Below are 20327 nucleotides of genomic sequence, written 5' to 3'. Positions count from 1 at the left end.
CAGTATGGAGGTTCCTTAAAAAACTACAAATAGAACTACCATATGACCCAGCCATCCCACTACTGGGCATATACCCTGAGAAAACCATAATTGAAAAAGAGTCATGTATCAAAATGTTCATTGCACCTCTATTTACAATAGCCCAGAGATGGAAACAACCTAAGTGCCCATCATCGGATGAATGGATAAAGAAGATGTGGCACATATATACAATGGAATATTACTCAGCCATAAAAAGAAACGAAATTGAGCTATTTGTAATGAGGTGGATAGACCTAGAGTCTGTCATACAGAGTGAAGTAAGTCAGAAAGAGAAAGCAAATACCGTATGCTAACACATATATATGGAATTTAAGGAAAAAAAAAATGTCATGAAGAACCTAGGGGTAAGGCAGGAATAAAGATGCAGACCTACTAGAGAAAGGACTTGAGGTTATGGGGAGGGGGAAGGGTGAGCTGTGACAGGGCGAGAGAGAGTCATGGACATATACACACTAACAAACGTAGTAAGGTAGATAGCTAGTGGGAAGCAGCCGCATGGCACAGCGATATTGGCTCGGTGCTTTGTGACAGCCTGGAGGGGTGGGATAGGGAGGGTGGGAGGGAGGGAGACGCAAGAGGGAAGACATATGGGAACATATGTATATGTATAACTGATTCACTTTGTTATAAAGCAGAAACTAACACACCATTGTAAAGCAATTATACCCCAATAAAGATGTTAAAAAAAAAAAAAAAAGTAAAACCTGACAGAATCTTCTAGCAGAATGAGGAAGATACAAGACATAAGAGATCATAAAAGCATTGTTGGGAGATGAGTTTTTTAAAATATGAGAAGGGAGCCCATCCAAGACAGCAATGACAAGAGTTGTCATCTGAGCTGCCCCCGATGAGGCTCAAAGGATAAACTCCTATTACAAAAAAAAAAGAAAAAAGAAAAAAAAAAGCCTAAAAACAAGTAATTTATAACACCATCAGAAAATCAGAAAGTCCTGGGCAAAAAGCATCCAAGAAGACATACTTATCAACAATGTCTTAATGACTTCATAATTCAAAACTCCTGAACAATAATGTCACCATTATTATCACTTGATGGACAAAAATAAACCACACAGCAAAACTTTCCTGCTTGACTCACTGATTTCAGAAGGTCCCTCTACACTGACAGTGCAACCATACAAATGGCAAAGGAGTAAGGAAAAACTAGGATCTGAGAAACCTAAATGGCCTGCTATCCTCTAATTTTTTTAGCATCTACATAAAGGTAATATGTGATTCTAGTTTTGGAAAAACAAAAACGTATCTATCAATTATTTTATAAAATGTGAATATCCATCTGGTTTTATATAGTATACACGTATAACATATACTCACACAAATATAAATTTCAAATATAAATATTGTAAGCATGTATCTATATGTTAGCAGCGATATTAACTCTTGGTGATAAGATGACCAATGTTTATAGTTCTGAATTTTAATGTTCTCTGGTTTAAAATAGTTTTTCCTTTCTCTTTTTCCTAATTCCCTGTCCCTCTGGACAAAAATGTGGTGGAAAAACTAAGTTTCAGGAAAAGGATTAAATTTGAAGAAAAAAATCCCCTTTTCTCCCTGCAATTTGTCCTTACCTGCTGATGCAGTATTCTTTGTCACCAGGGATACCCAAATAACGTGGCCTTTCACCAGTGGCAATGAGAAATCTCTCTGCAGAATAAATCTTCTCTTTGCCTTTGTTGTTTGTTGCCTACGAAGGAACCAATATATCAATTCTTAATAAATTATTATCCTTTAGAATTGTAAATGTTATAATTAAAAAGGCTGTTATACCACATTGCCCAATTTGATCCTCATAAAAATTTGCTAAAGCAGTAAGAAAGAGATACTAAGACTCTGAGTAGTTAAGGGATCGCTCAAAGTCCCAATGCTAGGAAGCGACAGAGCCAAGACTCAAATCCAGCTAATGTGGCCCCAAATCCAGATTACCCTTTACTACACCACAAGAGAAAGTCCCTAAGAAGTAATTGCAAAATCACCAAACTGGACGGTCTGGGTCACAGTGGCCATCATTTTTATTAGGATAATCACCTTCTCTTTTCCTCCCCCAACAAAAGCTTAAAAACACACCAAAAACAGCTACGTACACTGTCACATGGTTACCTTAATCCTATGAGGCCCAACAAACTGCCCATATGCGTTCTCATAGGTGACCTTTTTCTCCCGCAGAGCCACACGGTAGCCCCAGTTCAGAGAGCCAATGTGATTCTGGACAGCTTCTGTCATTCTCTCCCAGTCATGTTTCACTGCACGAGAGTAAGACAAAATGTTTAGCTTTTCTGCTGCCACCTGGTAAATATCATTTCCCGGTAACTACTTAGTCTAAAAGGGCAAGTCCTTCATTTCAAGCACATAAACAATCTTTTCAACTATTTTTCCCTTTTAGAAAACTACCAGACCATTAAATAGTGCAGAATCTCTGGCAGTTCTTAAGACTAAAATAACCATACCCAAAGCTTTTTCTTCTTTATCTAGAAACGAATAGGAATTGTACCTTGGATTGTGAACACTGACTGCTGGGGTAACAAGGTACTTAGGTTCTTGAGAACCTAAGATTCCTAAGATTCTGAATGTGTAACAATCTCTAAGAGATTCTGATGTAGCCAGATTTGGAGTTACCAAACTGGTTAACAGTGTCTAGACCAGGGGGCTGGCAAATTAAGGCCCCACCAGTCAAATTCAGCCAATCACCTTTTCTGTAAATAAAGCTTTACTGAAATCCAGCCACGATCATTTATTTCCGTATTGTCCAGGGCTGCCTTCATGCAACAACTGCAGAGGTGAGCAGCTGTGACATAAGCCAGATGGCCCACAAAGCCTAAAATATTTACTATCTGGCCCTTTACAGAAAAAGTTTACTGATCCCTAGTCTAGACAGAGAAGTTTAAGAGCCTGCCTCATTGCCTCCCAAACTTCCCATCTCACCAAAGAAAGGAAGAGTCTTAAAATTCTACCATAAAATGAATCCTTTGAGCCAACGCACTAATATAATATTGAATTTCAATGGATAAAAATCAATCCTGTCATTCATTCATTACTAACTTCAACAATGATGATGAAAAAAAAAAGATACGGGTAAAATATACTCTGGTGGTAGAAGAAGGCAGGTTCTGGGGAAGCTGTGGTTTGGAAGGAAGGAAGAAGAGAATCAACATGCATTGAAAGCCTCTGTCACAGAAATGAGCGTCTGAGTCTTAGAGTCAGGGCTAAGTAGCTTGGTCAGGCAGGAAGTGATGCAATCAATTCTATGAGTACCAGTGGCCAGCCGCTGGAAGTAGGAATGACAGCACAAAAATTGGCATGTGGCCTCCCAGAGCACAGATTATAAACATTCAATTAATAGAACCATAAAATGTCAGAACTGGAGCAAACCTTCAGAGATCAGTTCAGCTGGGGAGAAAAAAAAAGGGACCTTGGAGGCCATGTGGTCATGAGGCCAGGAGGATTACGTGCTGGGGCGTGAGGGATTCTGCAGGGAGCCTCAACCAGCCTGTCCATCCGGTGTCCGTCCACCACCACTACAAAAAGCGGAGGCAGGGGCTTCCCTGGTGGCGCAGTGGTTGAGGGTCCACCTGCCAATGCAGGGGACACGGGTTCATGCCCCGGTCCGAGAGGATCCCACATGCCGCGGAGCGGCTAGGCCCGTGAGCCATGGCCGCTGGGCCTGTGTGTCCGGAGTCTGTGCTCCGCAACGGGAGAGGCCACAACAGTGAGAGGCCCACATACCGGAAAAAAAAAAAAAAAAAAAAAAAAAAGGAGGCAGGACTCACTGTTTCCCCACCAGGAATGGAACAGAATAGTGTAACTCGCTCCCACTTGACAATCAACTAGCTGCAACAATTACCAACATTTTACCAATCTCATTACATATACGTCTTTTAACTAAAATATTTTAAGCGAATCCCAGACATCATTTTTGGTGGTGGCTTTGGCTATCACTGTGAATTAGGGATGCCCAAGGGCCAGTGATGCTATCCTCCGCTACAGTTCCTTACAATTAGGAACTGTCCAGTGCAATGTGCCAATAAAGCCCCAGGGAGAAACAACAGATCAAAGGCCAGATTAATTTCTGAAACTTTACAGTGGTAGAAGCACTAAGTGGATTCTACTCTGCTAATCCTACAGGAGATACCATATTCTAAAAGAAGACATAGCTGGGACTAAATAATAGTACCAATAAATTATTTCAATGACAGAAATTCAGATTCAATGATCAGACCTAATTCAACCTTAATTCTGTTGTTAAAGCCTTCCTTTGTAACTGTCAGGCCCCACCTGATTTCCAAACTCCTTAAATCCCCTTTCTCTACCAAAGTTCCTTCATCCTCTGGTACAGTAGGCAGGCACCAATCTCTAGTGTGGTTATGCTCAGGCAGAAGAAATTTAAAAACTGCAGCCTACTAGTGGTTAAGAATCCACCTGCCAAGGACTTCCCTGGTGGCACAGTGGTTGGGAGTCTGCCTGCCAGTGCAGGGGACACGGTTTCAAGCCCTGGTCCAGGAAGATCTCACATGCCACGGAGAAACAAAGCCTGTGCGCCCCAACTACTGAGCCTGTGGCTCTAGAGCCCGAGAGCCACAGCTACTGAAGCCCGCGCACCTAGAGCCCATGCTCCACAAGAAAGAGAAGCCACCGCAATGAGAAGCCTGCACACCACAACGAAGTGCAGCCCCCGCTCGCCGCAACTAGAGAAAGCCCGCAAGCAGCAACAAAGACCCAACGCGGCCAAAAATAAACAAATTAATTAATTAATTTAAAAAAATAAAAGCTGCAGCCCACCAGTTTAGGATTCAGCACCAAGGTCCTCCACCTGCTCCTATGGTCCTGGGTCTTGCATTCCGTTCTGATAACTGAGTTTCTGTCTTATAAAATCCAAATTCCTACTTTACATCCTGCTGGTAGTAAATGGATCCTTGTTGGACTGATTACATGCCCAGAACCCCAGTTCTCTAGGGCTGCCCTGCCTTCCAGTAATGCCCCAAGTCCACTGCCTTCCTGCATTCCCAAATACCACCTGGATGCTCCCCAACCGCACTCAGCCCATCCGCTGGCATGGCCCAGCATTCCCCCTAGGCCTCCTGACTCTGCTGCTTGGTCTATCAGCTGTAATCCAACGCGGAGCCTCTGCGATGCGGATTCTAGCTGGCGAGGCAGGACCTGTATTTCACCTGGGTGTGCCCTTACGCCCACCTCAGCAACTGGGTCTTAAAGCCAACTCTTGGATGCCCCGGATCCGCCCCCCTCCTACTGTACACCCCTGGGTTCGACAATACTAATCAAACTACCAGCATCCTTACATCTTCGCCTCACCTGCTCACTTGCACCTCAAAGTCCCTGAAGGGGCACAAATTCCTTCCACTATATACACAGGGACATGAAGGATGGGTGACCTGCCCAGGGCCACACATAAACTCATGGCAGCACAGACATGTATGTGAACCCTCAGGTGTGTGGTAGGAGAATACGTACATCCAGAAATTCTGCAAGCCCCCAACTGCAAACCAATGACCTTGCTTTCTCTGGGATCCTAAAACTTCACAAACGCTTAATTTTTTAAAGGCACACTTAATTCCTGAGCACAAGAGAACTCAAACAGATAAATCTGAAAAAATATGAAGCCAATAAATCTTTCAGAAACTTCCGATTCATCCAGTTTACATGACTGAGCTCACATAATTCTTTTCTCGGCACAGTCTCAGCTTGGAGCTTTTAGGAAAAGAGCAGATCACAGGCTGAGTCCTGGATATGTCACCCCCCCGCCCCAACCCCATCACCAGGCAGATTCAGCTGTGCTGCCTGGTCCAGGTCCAAAGGGCCCTTCCTCCTTCACCACGCTCAGAACTATTTTCAGTGTCAGAGAGGACAGTCTTCCAAGAAAACGGGAGTGCTGTTCTTTGGTCCAGGACATGAGATTAGATGTGTTTCTTTCTGAAAAATGCAAAATAAGCCTTCATGCTTCATCTCTTGGGAACACGGACCAGCAGCCTCTAGGGGTTTCTCATTTGAAAAATACACCTCCCAAGTTTCCTTCTTCCTCGAAGATCTAATGACGAAGTGATGTTTGTCTAAATCCACTGTATTCTTCACCACAAGCGTTTTAGCACAAAAGGAGGGAGGCAACAACTGCTCCCCCAGTTGGTGGGCTCCCTCTCCCTTGGTGTTGGCCCCGGCAGGCACAGCAGGCCACTCCCGTGACGCCCAGCTCTGGTTCCCACAGCCAGGCCACAGCCTGCTCCTGAGGCTTAATGAGAAAAGCTGAAGATGACAGTAAGCGAACCACCGGGCTTCCATTTAGGAAGAGTGAGGGGATTTAAACAGTAGGCACAGCTCTTCAAACAGCTCGCGTCAAAGACTCTGGGATTGCTGCTGCTGACAAAGGCGTACAGGGGTGGGAGGTATACAAATACCAAGTTATATGCTTCTACCTTAAAATCTGGAAAAGGGGAAGAAACACCAAAGAGCTAACTAAAACTGTTAAATTGGTTGAACAAATAATTTCTGTAGGGATAGAAAAATAACGTAACTTTGATTTGGTTCAAGTTTTAAAACCCCACGGAATTCAGGAGCTTCTGCTGGTTTTAATGTGCAGATCTGGACTGTGCTGGTAGTGGCTTCTTTATTGCCTCGTCTTTGTACGCTTATTAGTTCCTCATCATATAATTCAGAAATAAGTTCAACATAAATAAGTAAAGGAGTTATTATTGTTACGTGACAGCTACCTATATATTCTGTTGCTGGAAAGAAGGTTCGTCAATTCCTCAAGTTATATTTTACCACCCACCTGATTACTGAATTTATTAGAATTATACTTTGTTGACCCTGTTAATAAAATTCATTTGGCACACGCCTATACTTATCTCTTAAAGATTCTAAAGACCCATTATATGTACTTTCCTACATTTCTAACCAAACTAAGTATTCTGTTCCACCTACTTCATTTTTCATAAGAGTTGACAGTTTTGAAGCTAACATCCACTACTTCTGCATACCAATTTGAGTACTAGACCTTATATGAATGAGTAACATTTTCATGACTCTGAGTTATAGCTCTCCAGAACTGTTACTGATTGAGATTTAAGGGCCAGTGGCATTCACTATGAAGAAGACACTATATGGAAATTATTACAGCACAAATCAAAATTTGCTTGGAACAACCTTATTTTTCCCAATAAATACTAGACTTTTTCAGATTAGTATTCTTGTTACATGTCTTTCTCTTTAAGAGGGAAATAAACCGTTCAAATATACAACTTCCTGTAAGATCCACAAATGTTTCCTACAACCCATTAAACAAAGAGCCAAGAAAAGTGCTTGGCGGAGTCTGCTCCAATCTACTGACGCTCTGAATAGGGAAGAGTTACAAGAAGCAAGTCCAGGAGGAAGGGACAGAAACTAACATTCACTGAGTGGCAGGTATTTTAATCACACTGTTGAATTTAATCCTCACCACACAGGTAGTACATAGCAGAGTCAGCACTAGTGCCCAAGTCTGTCTACGCTAACAACCTACACTTTAATGGGGCAAAGGAAGGATCTTAACCCTAGGTGCTCTGGGGAAAGAAGTCTCACTGAGAATACTGGTAAAAAGAGTATGTGTGGAATGATGGGGCTGAGAGGGATCACAGATCTTATGAGAGTGGTTAGAAAATAAAATGAGTGGTTCTTAGGTTTTCCTCCCAAAGACCCAGAGGAGTATGGCCTACAGACCACATATAGAACTTGCCCCTTTTGGGGGGACCATGGTGAGGAGAGGTAAACACAGAGCCATGTCAAAAGCTCTGAAAGTACCCGCCACTACAACAGCTCCTAAAACTCTGGTCCTACAAAGGAATTGCCACTGAAGCCACGAGGGCTTAAAGAACACCACTTGTGTACACTCCATCTGCTGTGAAGTCAGTAAGGCTTCAGTCTAAACCTTAGTGCTGCCAATTTCTCAGCTATGACACGGGCGCACTACCCCACCCCCTAGAACTTCAGTCTCCTCGTCTGCCAAATGGAACAACGGGATCTCCCTCCAGGGACAGCAGGCTTACATATGTACTGGAATAAGATGGAATGGAGAGAGAAGCCCAGAGACGCCGTCGTCAACGTCGCCAGTGCCTGCACCTCTGCTGCTGCCCGCGACCCCCCAGCCCCTCTCTCTGCCCAAGGCCCCGAGTCGGCCCTACCGCCGACCCCCGCCAGGTGCTGCGAGGCCCCTGGCGTTGGCAAGGCCAGGCCTGGCCCCGACACCGCTCCGCCTCGTGCAGATCCCGACTGTCTCGAATCGCGTCTCAGCGCTGTCTTCTTTCCCAGGACTGGTTTCGTGGGGGCCGCAGGCGCACAGACTCGCCCCCCGCCGGAGCGGCCCCTTATAGACGTTCGAGGAGCCAGCTGAGTGCCGTCCCGGCACCTGACCACCCACCGTCTGGCCCGCTTCTTCCTGATGCAGACTGCCGTCCACTAGAGGCTGGACGGACCCCCGAGCTTCCAGGGTATGGATTGTGAACAAGTTGGTTTTGTTTCACATGTTCATTTACAGCGCTTTTGTGTTCTACCTTTCCAAAATGAAAGTATATAGCTTTTGGATTAATGGAGTGCTGATAAAAATTATGATATTAATTTCATCTTGTGCATACTTTGCTGTGTTAGGTGATTCATGGCAGGGGACGTGGAAGGATTCTGTTTCTCCATCCATGACACCAGGGTCTCTGCTGGGTTCAGAGCACTGTATGAGGAGGGACTGCTTCTTGATGTCACTCTGGTTATTGAAGATCATCAGTTCCAGGCCCATAAAGCACTCTTGGCCACCCAGAGTGATTACTTCAGAATTATGTTTACCGCAGATATGAGGGAGCGAGATCAGGACAAAATTCATTTAAAAGGTCTAACTGCTACCGGTTTCAGCCACGTCCTTCAGTTTATGTACTATGGAACTATAGAACTGAGTATGAGTACTGTTCATGATATTCTTCAGGCTGCCATGTATGTTCAACTTAGAGAAGTGGTGAAGTTCTGCTGCTCTTTTCTATCAGCAAAAATCTGCTTAGAAAACTGTGCAGAAATTATGAGACTCTTAGATGATTTCAGTGTAAACATCGAGGGAGTCAGGGAGAAGTTGGACGCCTTTCTGCTAGACAACTTCGTACCACTCATGTCCAGGCCTGATTTCCTGTCTTATCTGAGCTTTGAGAAGCTCATGTCTTACTTGGATAATGATCATCTGAGCAGGTTCCCAGAGACAGAGCTGTACGAGGCTGTGCAGTCTTGGCTGTGGCATGATAGAAGACGCTGGAGACATACCGATACCATCATTCAGAACATCAGGTTAAGACATCAGAATTTTATAGATACTCCCGACAGCTGCGCTATGAAGTTGACCAAGCCTTGAATTACTTTCAGAACGTTCACCAGCAGCCTCTGTTGGACATGAAATCAAGCCGCATCCGCTCTGCCAAACCCCAAACTACAGTATTCCGAGGCATGACTGGACATAGCATGGTTAACAGTAAAATACTTCTCTTAAAGAAACCAAGAGTCTGGTGGGAAGTGGAGGGCCCACAAGTACCTCTGCATCCGGACTGCCTTGCTATCGTGAATAACTTCGTGTTCTTGTTGGGTGGGGAAGAACTGGGCCCAGACGGCAAATTCCATGCTTCTTCCAAAGTGTTCAGGTACGACCCGAGACAAAACTCTTGGCTCCGGATGGCAGACATGTCTGTACCACGTTCAGAATTTGCAGTTGGTGTTACTGGAAAGTTTATTTATGCTGTAGCAGGCAGAACCAGAGATGAGACTTTCTATTCAACAGAGAGATATGATATCACCAATGATAAATGGGAATTTGTGGATCCTTATCCAGTTAACAAGTATGGACATGAGGGGACAGTGCTCAATAACAAGTTGTTTATCACTGGTGGAATCACCTCATCTTCCACCTCCAAACAAGTGTGCGTGTTTGACCCCAGTAAAGAAGGGACCATAGAACAGCGGACCAGGAGAACTCAAGTAGTTACCAACTGTTGGGAGAATAAGAGCAAAATGAATTACGCTAGATGTTTTCACAAGATGATTTCTTACAACGGCAAGCTTTATGTCTTCGGTGGTGTCTGTGTGATCTTGAGGGCCTCTTTTGAGTCTCAGGGATGCCCTTCCACAGAAGTGTACAACCCAGAGACTGATCAGTGGACCATCTTGGCGTCCATGCCAATTGGTAGAAGTGGCCATGGTGTGACTGTGCTGGACAAACAGATAATGGTTCTTGGAGGCCTTTGCTACAATGGTCATTACAGCGATTCTATTCTCACTTTTGATCCGGATGAAAACAAATGGAAGGAAGATGAGTACCCGCGGATGCCCTGCAAGCTGGATGGTTTACAAGTATGCAACCTGCATTTTCCAGAATATATACTGGACGAGGTCAGACGTTGCAACTAATGGCATCTTTCTCCCTTCAATAAAGCCAAACAAAAAATTTGTTTGCGACAAAGTAGTTAATTAAAAAACATAAAGAAGAACCCCACTAGTTTTACTATCAAAGCCATTGGTCTAATACATGAAAATGTTTTCATTCTGTTCTCGCATCCTTTTTATTCTTTTTAGTGGTCTCAAATTCATGCAATAAGTCAATTCTAAGCACTAGCTCTTGAAACTACTTCCAGAAGCAGTTTAATAGAACGATTCACTTATCTGGGAAGTTGATGTTATGCTTTAAACATTTCTTTCAAATGTCAGTGTAGGAGTCAGGCGCCTTCTAAGAGAAGACCTGATAAGTGTCACTGGATGTAATTTCAGTTCCTATCTCTATCTGAAATCTTTTTGAACATTTATTTCGGTGTATTGCAGTCTGTTAGACTTTTTGATTTTATTTTTTAAGTTTAAAACTCTTGACCTTTTTGCATGGCTTTTTGCTGAAAATGCAAAAATATAAATTTTCTACAAATTTAACTTTTTTATATTCAGAACACTATTTCTAAGCTGCCTTCTCTTATCTGCATTGTGTTAGTGAAAGCATAGCCACACTTGCTTACATCTTATGAATATATAAGGCACATCCCCCTTTTATGCGTGGTTAGGATTCTATATTTTTAAGCTAGTGCACTTGCACACACGGTTTGCCATACTTGTTGTATTCTAGATGTAACGTCTTTTCGTGTATTAACATTTTTAGAAAGTTAAAATAACTGGAGTCCTCGTTTGGTATCAGAGTAGCCTATCTTCAGTCCATACTGATTCAGTAATACTCAAACTCCTTATATTCCTGAAACATGTATGGTTTCATGAAAACTAACATTTTATGTTTTATTTTCAAAAGTAAACGTTAGTGTTGCTTATCAATGTATGTCTTCTTTTTGAAAATGTTTTTCTTTGCAGTCTGTTTAATGTTACGCTGTTTTTAGTGAGCATCGGAGTGGTATATGGCAAGCCCTGGCCCTGCAGCGTGCAAGCACTTTTAAAGAGAATTTAGGTAATACCAGAGTCCTAAATAAAGGCCCCTTAAAAGTAAGTGCAACTCCCATTCTTTACATTCAATAAGGCTGCTGCATCTGTTATTGAATGGAAAGTAGCAACTTGTGGAAAATTTGAGCTCAGTTTTGACTTAGAGGTAAGGAATAGAATTATAATCTTAACTGGTCATATCTACTTGTTTATTTAGTACAAAATATTTAGTGGCACTGGGGATGTAAGCCCTCAGCTTTTGTTTTATTTACTTAAAGCTACTAGCATGAAAGATAGTAAGTAACCTCAAAGTTCAGAATGGATCAAGAATAACTGTTTAAAAGCATTTATAATAAGTGTTTTAGGGTTAGCCGCACCTTTAAACTCGAAGAAAAAGCATATAGTTGTCAAAATTAAGCAAGAATAACCAGGGAGTGGATCATCCAAACTGATGCCATTTTCTTCTGAGTAGACTCTATATATGATACAGACTAGATCTACACTGGCAAAACCTGCCAGACCTTAGGATATTGGTGCAATATTGCAATGCCTTCTATATGGCTGTTGTGTAAATTTTCTAGTTTCACTTTTTTTTTTTTTTTTTTTTGCTGCTGCCGCCACTGAATATAAAATGGAGGAGTGAAATCATCGAAATGTGAAGACTTGTTTCATTTTTGCAATTAAAATAGACAACTATGAAAAAAACCTGATTTTAAAACTACAACTGGAGGCTAGAAACAGTCAGGTACATAAGTAGTTTTTTAAAAAGCGAAACATTGGGATTGGCTTTAGAAATCAACTTAACATTCTTTTGTATATGAGACTTAAATTTTTATTAAGTGGTCCTATCATTTACTTTCAGTTTCTAAAAACGAAATTCAGTATCCTGTTTCCCATGGTAATATGGGTAAAAGTCTTTTTCTACATCTTAAAAATCATTTTTAGTCATTTTACTTTTGAAAACTAGGAGTTAGATTAGCCGTTTAATTCTTTTTCTAATATATTAGTTGGCTTAGTGTTTTATATGTGTGCCATCTTGCTTTAAAGAAAATAACAGTAATGTCTTCATTATTTTCCTCATTGTTGTCTTTTGCTGGAAAAGACCGAGACAGGGAACCCCATCAGGCTTTTACACTCCAGTGGTGGTTCTCTTTAATTGCTTAGATATGACTTCGTAGTCCTAGTTAAAGTAAGATCTGGGCAAACAATTGAATATTCTTGGTCTTCATTGTAAAAACACAAGGCCAAGATCGAAGTTCATGTTTTGGAAAATTTGTGAAATCTTTTAACTTGAACTAACTCTGGGTTTAGCTTCACACGTAAGTCATGTCTGACCTGATGTCAGCTGTAATCAGTTTTGAGCTTTAAGAATGGTTGTTATTGCTTGGGTTCTGAAAATATGAGAAAACTCTTCTGTTTATATGTAGTGCTGATTTAGCTTATTTTAAATCCATGATTAACTTACATGCCCTTTTTAAATTATGGTTTAATTGCTGAAAGAGATTTATTTTTGTTATACTAAACTATGGAAAATTTTTTCATAGAATTTTTTTCAAGTTTATTTTTTGTGTGCTTCATTTGGAACCATTTTTGTTTATATACATTATATGTGCTCAAAATAGTTTTTTTAAAATTCAGTAAGATTTAAAACTATACAGTGTAATTGCTGTGATCTTTGTGTGTTAATTTTCACTTTACATTTTAAATGCCAGACTTTACAAAAATAGCTGATTTTTGTTAATTGCATCTTAATTAGAAACGTTTGTTCTCTTCCATGTCTTTGACCTTCTAAGTTTTTATTTTAATCTGCTTAAAGAAAATCCTTGCACTACAACCTTTTCATAAAATTCAAGATTCTCACGTTGAAGGTTTTGTATTGGAAGAAATACTACTGGTTTTTAAAAAGTAAAGCTTAATTAATAGAATTATTAGCTTTTCTTGAGACAGCTTTCTCTGTGTCCTCATTACTCTGTGTGAGTGTTACTATAATTTGTGAAATATTGACTGAGCCCTTCACTTATCTTTTCTAAAGCAGCACCTCTGGACACCTCATTCTGGGAAGCCTGCTCGAGTCATAGTAAAGGACACACATTTGTGTGGGGAGAAGTGGTAAAAATGGTTTCGTCTTGATTACATGAAACTAAGCTTTAAAATATTTTATAACAAATTATTTGAGCTGCATTATCTAAACATGTCAAACGTTCAGTGGGACTATTTTTATATATGTATATGTGGTTGTAGGTCATAACATTTCAGTTTATAGTATAAATTGTTATTTCAGTTTATAAGCTATCTCTCAGAAAAGACTAGCTCTTTTGAGAATACGTAATTTAAAATTTTAGACTGAAGTAAAACAACATAGATAATAGTGTAAATTAGATATAAATGAGGGCTATATGGCAGTAAAACTGCTCGTGCCATTTTTCCTGTTTGCCTATTATACATTTTTTTATTTTTTTTGTACTCTGAACATTTTTAGGGATCATACGTTCTATCAGATTAGAGTTGGTTTGGGGATAAATATCTTCTAAAAAGAGATTTATCTTAAAAATGAAAGTTCTGAAAAACTAGTTTATCAAGAGTTTATAAAGTCAAATATTCAATAGACATAGACTGGAATAGGTAAACTCATGGAAGTCGTTTCCTTTCAGTATACCAGTATAACTTCAATATTACACGAGTAACATTGAGAGAATGCTGTCAGCTTTGTTTGTTCCTCCTTAATGTTCTTAGATTTTCTTTTTACATCTTTGGGAACAACTACATTAAAAACCTTATTAATCAGTATATCAGTAAGGATTAGGTGTTTGCTTTCTGAAGGAATGTTCCAGTGAGGTGATCAGAGAGGTTATTTTCTATCTAACTTGTATATGCCCTATACCCCTTGGGCATATTTTGTCTATAGAAAAAATATTTTGACCTTTAGGTACATTTTGGGCCAGTAGTCAAATAATCCTAGGGCCGATTTAAAAATCTTAGAATAATTTAAGGTTTGCCTTTTATACCTGTTTTGGAAGTCTTTACATTTTTGTCAGGTAATTTTTCCCAAGCCGTGAATATAATCTATTCAAAACATGTTTATGCTATCCATTCTGTTTTTAAATTGAAAAAAAATGTTAAAAGTGTTTATGAAGAAAAGTTTAAATAAAATACTTTTAATCTTAAAAAAAAAAGATGGAATGGAGAATAAAGAGGAAAATGAGATGATCTGACTTTAATCACGACTCCTGTCCTGCAGGACCTCGATGAATCCATAAGGCTGGCAGGAGGCTGAGGTAGGTAGTGGGGAAAGATGGTAGCTTCCTTTCTGCTCCAGCTATGGTCTTTATCTCCTCTCCCCATTTTCTTCCCGCTACTATCCCAACAATCACAAAACATCTGTTCCAACTTGCCCTCAGCACAACTGTGCAGCTCCCTAAGCTGGTCCACATTCCTCCTCCTACCCTTGTTCCAAACCACCCAGGGTGTTCAGCCCACAGCAAATGTCCTCGTTTATGTTCCCCACATGCTCCCTGCTCTGGAGATGCCAGGGTATTTACTATTCTTCAAATATGTACCTCGTTCCTTCACTGTCTAAATGAACTGACCTTCCCCTCCTCTGCTGGCTGTCAAGGACACAACATCTAAAAAGTCATCTCCAGTCACCTCTTAAATCATTTACCGATCCCACCTCTGGGCTCCCAGGGTACTTAGTTGGTACATCAATGATAACAAAACCTGTGTACCTACAGATTTGTGTTATTTATCTTTATAAATATTTGTGTATTTCCCCAGCAGAGACTCAAGTACAAAGAACAAGCACTTGATAGTAATATTATATAACTTCACTAGTAGGATTTCTAAAAAGTCTACTAAAAAGTCTAATACATTAACTGAAGAGAGACTCTGTTGTTAACTGGGTAGTACATTGATAGTAGGCTCCCAGGAAGGCAAAGAGTGGATTAACAGCAGACTCAGTTGGGCATTCAGACACGGGAGTAAATAACTTGGGAGGTGGCGGGGAGGGTAGAGGTGAAAAACAGAGGTGGACCACCAGCAGATGAAGTGTTAAATTCACGTTCCATAGGTCAAGAGTCTGCTCAACTGCCTTTCTGTTGGGCAAGGGAAAAGGACATGGAGCATGGCACCTTAGAACCAAATAACAAAACTCTCAGTACCAGTCTCAGGCCTCCAAAGGTCACTGACAGAAAGCAGCCTTCTAAGGGTCTGAGGAAAGAGATATGACCCCAGCATAAGAAAACTTCAAGTTAAAAGCATCAACAAAGGAAGCATGACTAGGTTAGAGGAAGAGCAAAAATTTTCAAAGCATGTGTTTATACCTTTTACACATGGGTATCTAGTAACTCTTAATTAAAACTCAGAAAAAGCCACAAAACAATTTACCCTAGCTGCTGGCTAGAAGATTTTCCCTCCAATGTCCCTCAGAACTAAAATCAGATAAGGGTTGGAGTCTCACTCTTCAAGGACATAGTGACCTACGTAATTAATTAGGCAGGAAGCTGTGCCAGACCTCATTTTATTCTTCTACAGATAATGTCATCTACACCTTCTAAAGTCAACGGATTCCTGTTCAACTTTTCTAGGGTTTCTATGGTAGTCTAAATATTTTTAATCCAACAAAACCCCCCCTTCTCAACAAACAATCCCCCCAAATATCAGCTCATGGAACAGACTTTCCTGGTGAGAGAAAAATGTAATAGCTTCAAAGGAAAGCAAATGTAGTTTGCACTTCCTTAGGAAACTCTATACAACTATGAGAATTTATTTGAAAGAATTCTGGTTTTCTATTATAAAAAGGTACTCCAAGTGCAATATCTGTTCTTACCATACATAATAATAGCTACAGAGCTAACACGACACAGGATAACCCCCGTGATTTTATCCATTAAAAAAACAAACAACAGGGCTTCCCTGGTGGCACAGTGGTTGAGAGTCCGCTGGCCGATGCAAGGGACACGGGTTCGTGCCCTGGTCCGGGAAGATCCCACATGCCGCGGAGCAGCTGAGCCTGTGAGCCATGGCCGCTGAGCCTGCGCGTCCGGAGCCTGTGCTCCGCAACGGGAGAGGCCACAACAGTGAGAGGCCCGTGTACCGCAAAAACAAAAACAAACAACAGAGACGAATTCCGGGTTACTTGTAGATGGATGGCGCATTGCAAGATCCCAGCTTGAACCCCTCAGAAGCACAAACGGAAGAGCAGCTTCCCCCACATACCTATCTCCTCGACGTTCCACCCGTAGTTTCGAGAGTCTCGGAGGGCTTGTCCTAACAAAGCTGCTTGGTGCATCAGTTTTTTAGGTATGCAGCCCACATTCACACATGTTCCTCCGAGACCTGCAACAACATTGAGAAATCAGTTTATAGCCCGTATTACAATCCTCCAAAGAAAAGAGGCAACGATTATTACTAACATCACAGAGGAGGAGATTTCCCTTCTATCCCTCTTGAGTTCTTGTGGTTGGACTAATAATAAATTTGACATAACAGATCCCCAGGAGAAAAAGAAAGAAATTTTAATTTGTGCACATGAAGGTTTCATAGAAATGGGACCTAAGAAGTAGCCAAAGCAGGCCGTTTTTATACTTTTTAGACAAAGAAACAATACATTTGTGAGAAATTGACAGGACAAAGAAACTTAGGTTTTGGGTGCCCAATTATTTAAGCATCTAAACAGAGTTTAGGCTTGGGACGAATTAAAGAGGTGACAGGTTTGTGTACAATAGGCTCTTCAGCCCCAAATTCCATATCTTTTGTGATAAGGCTGCCTCTCTACCTCCAGATGCAGGAAGTGCACCTTTCGCATGACTTATTTCCTGCTTTCAGACACAAAAAGGAGAGCCAGAGTGTCCCTCTTGCACTGGCCATTTCTTAAGTAACTTTAATTCAAAATAATCAATATGCCACTGTGTGTATTTTGGGGTGGCCTGCCCCAAGCACCAGTGCTATTGTATTAAACATCATAATTTATTTGCTTAATGTAGCCAATACTTTTTATATGAGTTTATTCCTAAGTCTCGTGACATTTCTAAGTTCAGAGAGCCTTATAGACCAAACACAGCAACATTACCCTAAAATGAAAATGAGCAGATTTCCACAACTTCCACATACTTCAAAGATTCAAAGTTAATTGCTGATAAAAATGCCAGAAACTGAAGCCTTACTTTGCGTACAACCTTACACTTGCCACCAGCCCTATGAGTAGAACTGATAAAGGGGTTGTTGAGCTGGGCGTGGCTGGACTGCAGTGGGCCTGGGAGCACACAGAAAGTTTGGTGTATACGAGCATCTCTTTACGGAGGCGGTCTATAGCCTTCGCTGATTCTCACCAAAGGATTCATGACACCACCCCCTCACCCAAAAAAAGTAAAGATTTAGTGTCCCTGAGTTTAAAGAACATGGTGATAACTTGTCTCCGTTAGGCAGGTGGGGAGGTAGCCAAAATGGCATGAGTAAGACTGCAAGATGGCAGTGGACTCCACAGCGAAGGAAATCGAAGCCCTCTCAGGAGAATGCTTAGTCGAGTGTCATTATGGAATGTGAGCTCCACAGGCCAGAGGGACTACACCCAGCACCAGAACAGTGCCCGACACAGAAGTGACACCTTCACAAATATTTGATGAACGAATTAGAAATTGTGACGCTGTCTTATCCAGACTTCCTGCTTCTTCTTGCCTCCTTCTAATTTGAAGCAGCTGAGTCATCTTGATAAGACTTACCTACTTCAACATTTAACTGGAGTCCATTTTAACTTAGCACAAGTGAAAGAAGTACATGTTTGGGGTTTTTTTCTTTTTGCTTATTTTATTTTTAATTTTAAAATTGGACTTTAGGGGCCATTTAAACCAGTGCCAGGGAAAAACCTGCTCCTACAAAGTCACTTCTAAGGTATTTTAAAAGCCTACCCCATCTAGTTCCAAGAGGGGTTGGAGTGACAAAATCCAGGACCATCACCTTCTTGCCATATTTGGCTGCCTCCTGGAAAATAAAATTATTAAAATGAGTTGGAATGGTTAACATGATGGACTGGAAATGGGCTGTTGAAAACCCATGTTATTTTTACTAAGCTATAATGCCTAAAGCATAACCAATCATTAATACCTGAGAATTTCATATACCAAAACGATCAGTGCAACTCCAAGGTAAAAGTTAAGCAATACTTAGTCAATAAGGGTAGCTTTAAAGAATATGCAGATTACAGTTGCAGAACTGTCAGAGTCAGCTGGAATCCCTAGAATCCTCTTATGTAATTCCAGCCAAACGATAATAAAGTAAACAATAATCTGAAAACTATGTGGCCATTTCTAAGCAAGTGGTAAACAGGCAGTAAAACAGATATACTGATAGTCTACAATCCTTGATTCAACCTGTATCCAGTAAGACAATATTTTTATAAGTACTTCGAAGTTTTATCTACTTCAGTTTCTGAACAGAATACTGGAAAAGTTTTTCTTCTGAAATTGTCAGATTTCCTAAAATGTTCACGCGAAGAGCCAGTGGAGAAGTTGATGATCTCTCTAAGGTTTCCAAATCTATTTTAGGGGAGTGACGACCATCACAAGTTCATTTTGCAGAGTATCCTTTATCTTTCTCAGAGAATAAGCTTTGTGTATTTGCAACTAGACCTCCAAAGCTTATTTGAAAGGACTGAGTCTATGTGTCCTTCAAAGCCACCACTGCTAGAATAAAAAAAATCTGAGATTACTCCTGAATCATTTACAGCAAAGCAAAGCTTGATGCCAGACATTGGCCTGCTCCCAATTTGAACAGCTTCATTTGAATCTACCTTTACTGATTCACCACAAGCTACACCTTAGAGGAGGACAACTACCTCATCTTTTCAAAGAAGGTGATAGGGAACAACGACAGGCACAAGGGCCCCTCACACATGGAAAATGTATCTCGATACAGGGCCAGGAGCTGCACTCCTAATTTCCTGTATTTATACATCCTGTACTCCATCACCTCCGGGCCACAGAGTTAGTGGATACACTCTTACCTCATTTCGTACACAGGGGAGGCAAAAACTTTTAGTAATTAAGCTTAAGAAATCCAACTGCTCTCCATCTTTCTATTGGGGAGGAGGTTCTGTGATTAGGGAAATCATCAAAGTGAAAACAACTAATAATTATCGTATTTATAAAGAATAAAAATATATTTATTTCTTTTCAAGCCATTTGCATACAAACCCCTTACTATCTTTAAAAAAAAAAAAAAAAAATCAACCAAACTTAAAATGAATGAAAATGTGTCCCAGAATACTGGCCCCAGTATTTTTATACAAAGAATATACAGCTGAACCTGGAAAAATGTCCTTAACGTTCCCTGCCCAAGTTAACGTATAAAACATCACAAGAGTAGCTCAAATTCCACAGGGGACCTGGAGAATGTTGTCGGGGATGTGACTATTCTACCCATATCCCAGAACACACAAGAAGCCTTGCCTTAGCGGCCGCCAGTCCTCCTGAGCCCCCTCCAACGATGATGAGGTCATAGTCATAGGACTCGGGGAGATCCTCGGGGCCGTTCATTTTCAGTAGATTTTGAAGTCTGCCCTCCTGATAAGCCTAAAGAAGAAAAACAATGGAAGTAAAAATAACTTAAAAGCAGCAATGTCTGAAAAGTTTTGTGAAAAACCTTTCCTCAAAGAAAAGCAAAGGAAAAATATTGATTTACATCATAGCATGCAATGGAAATGTTCAACCTTCCTTCAAGTGGTCATCAGTAACCTGCTTTCTGTTAGGACTGTCCTAATGCATCTCCACATCACAGACAGCTACTCTGAAGTGTCCTCATAGTACACAAAACTAAGGCCCTGATGGTCCAACAAAGCAACTTAGACCTAAATTAAGTTTGAT

At 40.9% G+C, this 20327-nt stretch overlaps 2 protein-coding genes across 4 annotated transcripts in view; one reads left to right on the top strand and one right to left on the bottom strand.

Annotated features, from left to right (window-relative positions):
* TXNRD1 (thioredoxin reductase 1) overlaps positions 1–20327 on the bottom strand; it is a 72709-nt gene that overhangs the window by 31332 nt on the left and 21050 nt on the right. For all 3 annotated transcript variants that reach the window (XM_067697790.1, XM_067697791.1, XM_067697789.1), the window contains exons 2-6: positions 19914–20036; positions 18375–18447; positions 16687–16806; positions 2158–2300; positions 1629–1744 (exon numbers count right to left, since the gene is read on the bottom strand). In XM_067697790.1, the coding sequence (XP_067553891.1) occupies positions 1629–1744; positions 2158–2300; positions 16687–16806; positions 18375–18447; positions 19914–20000 (539 nt within the window). In that variant the 5' untranslated portion in view covers positions 20001–20036. The remainder of the gene's footprint in view (positions 1–1628; positions 1745–2157; positions 2301–16686; positions 16807–18374; positions 18448–19913; positions 20037–20327) is intronic.
* LOC137202349 (kelch-like protein 15) lies at positions 8391–11088 on the top strand. The gene is given in 2 exon segments (XM_067697787.1): positions 8391–9359; positions 9362–11088. Coding segments are annotated over 2 exon segments (1776 nt in total). The 5' UTR covers positions 8391–8692; the 3' UTR covers positions 10471–11088.

This window comes from Pseudorca crassidens, chromosome 11 (genome assembly GCF_039906515.1).
Source record: "Pseudorca crassidens isolate mPseCra1 chromosome 11, mPseCra1.hap1, whole genome shotgun sequence".
Taxonomy (NCBI): Eukaryota; Metazoa; Chordata; class Mammalia; order Artiodactyla; family Delphinidae; genus Pseudorca; species Pseudorca crassidens.
The sequence above is the reverse complement of the archived record's forward strand: the minus strand, read 5'-3'. Positions and strand labels throughout refer to the sequence as shown.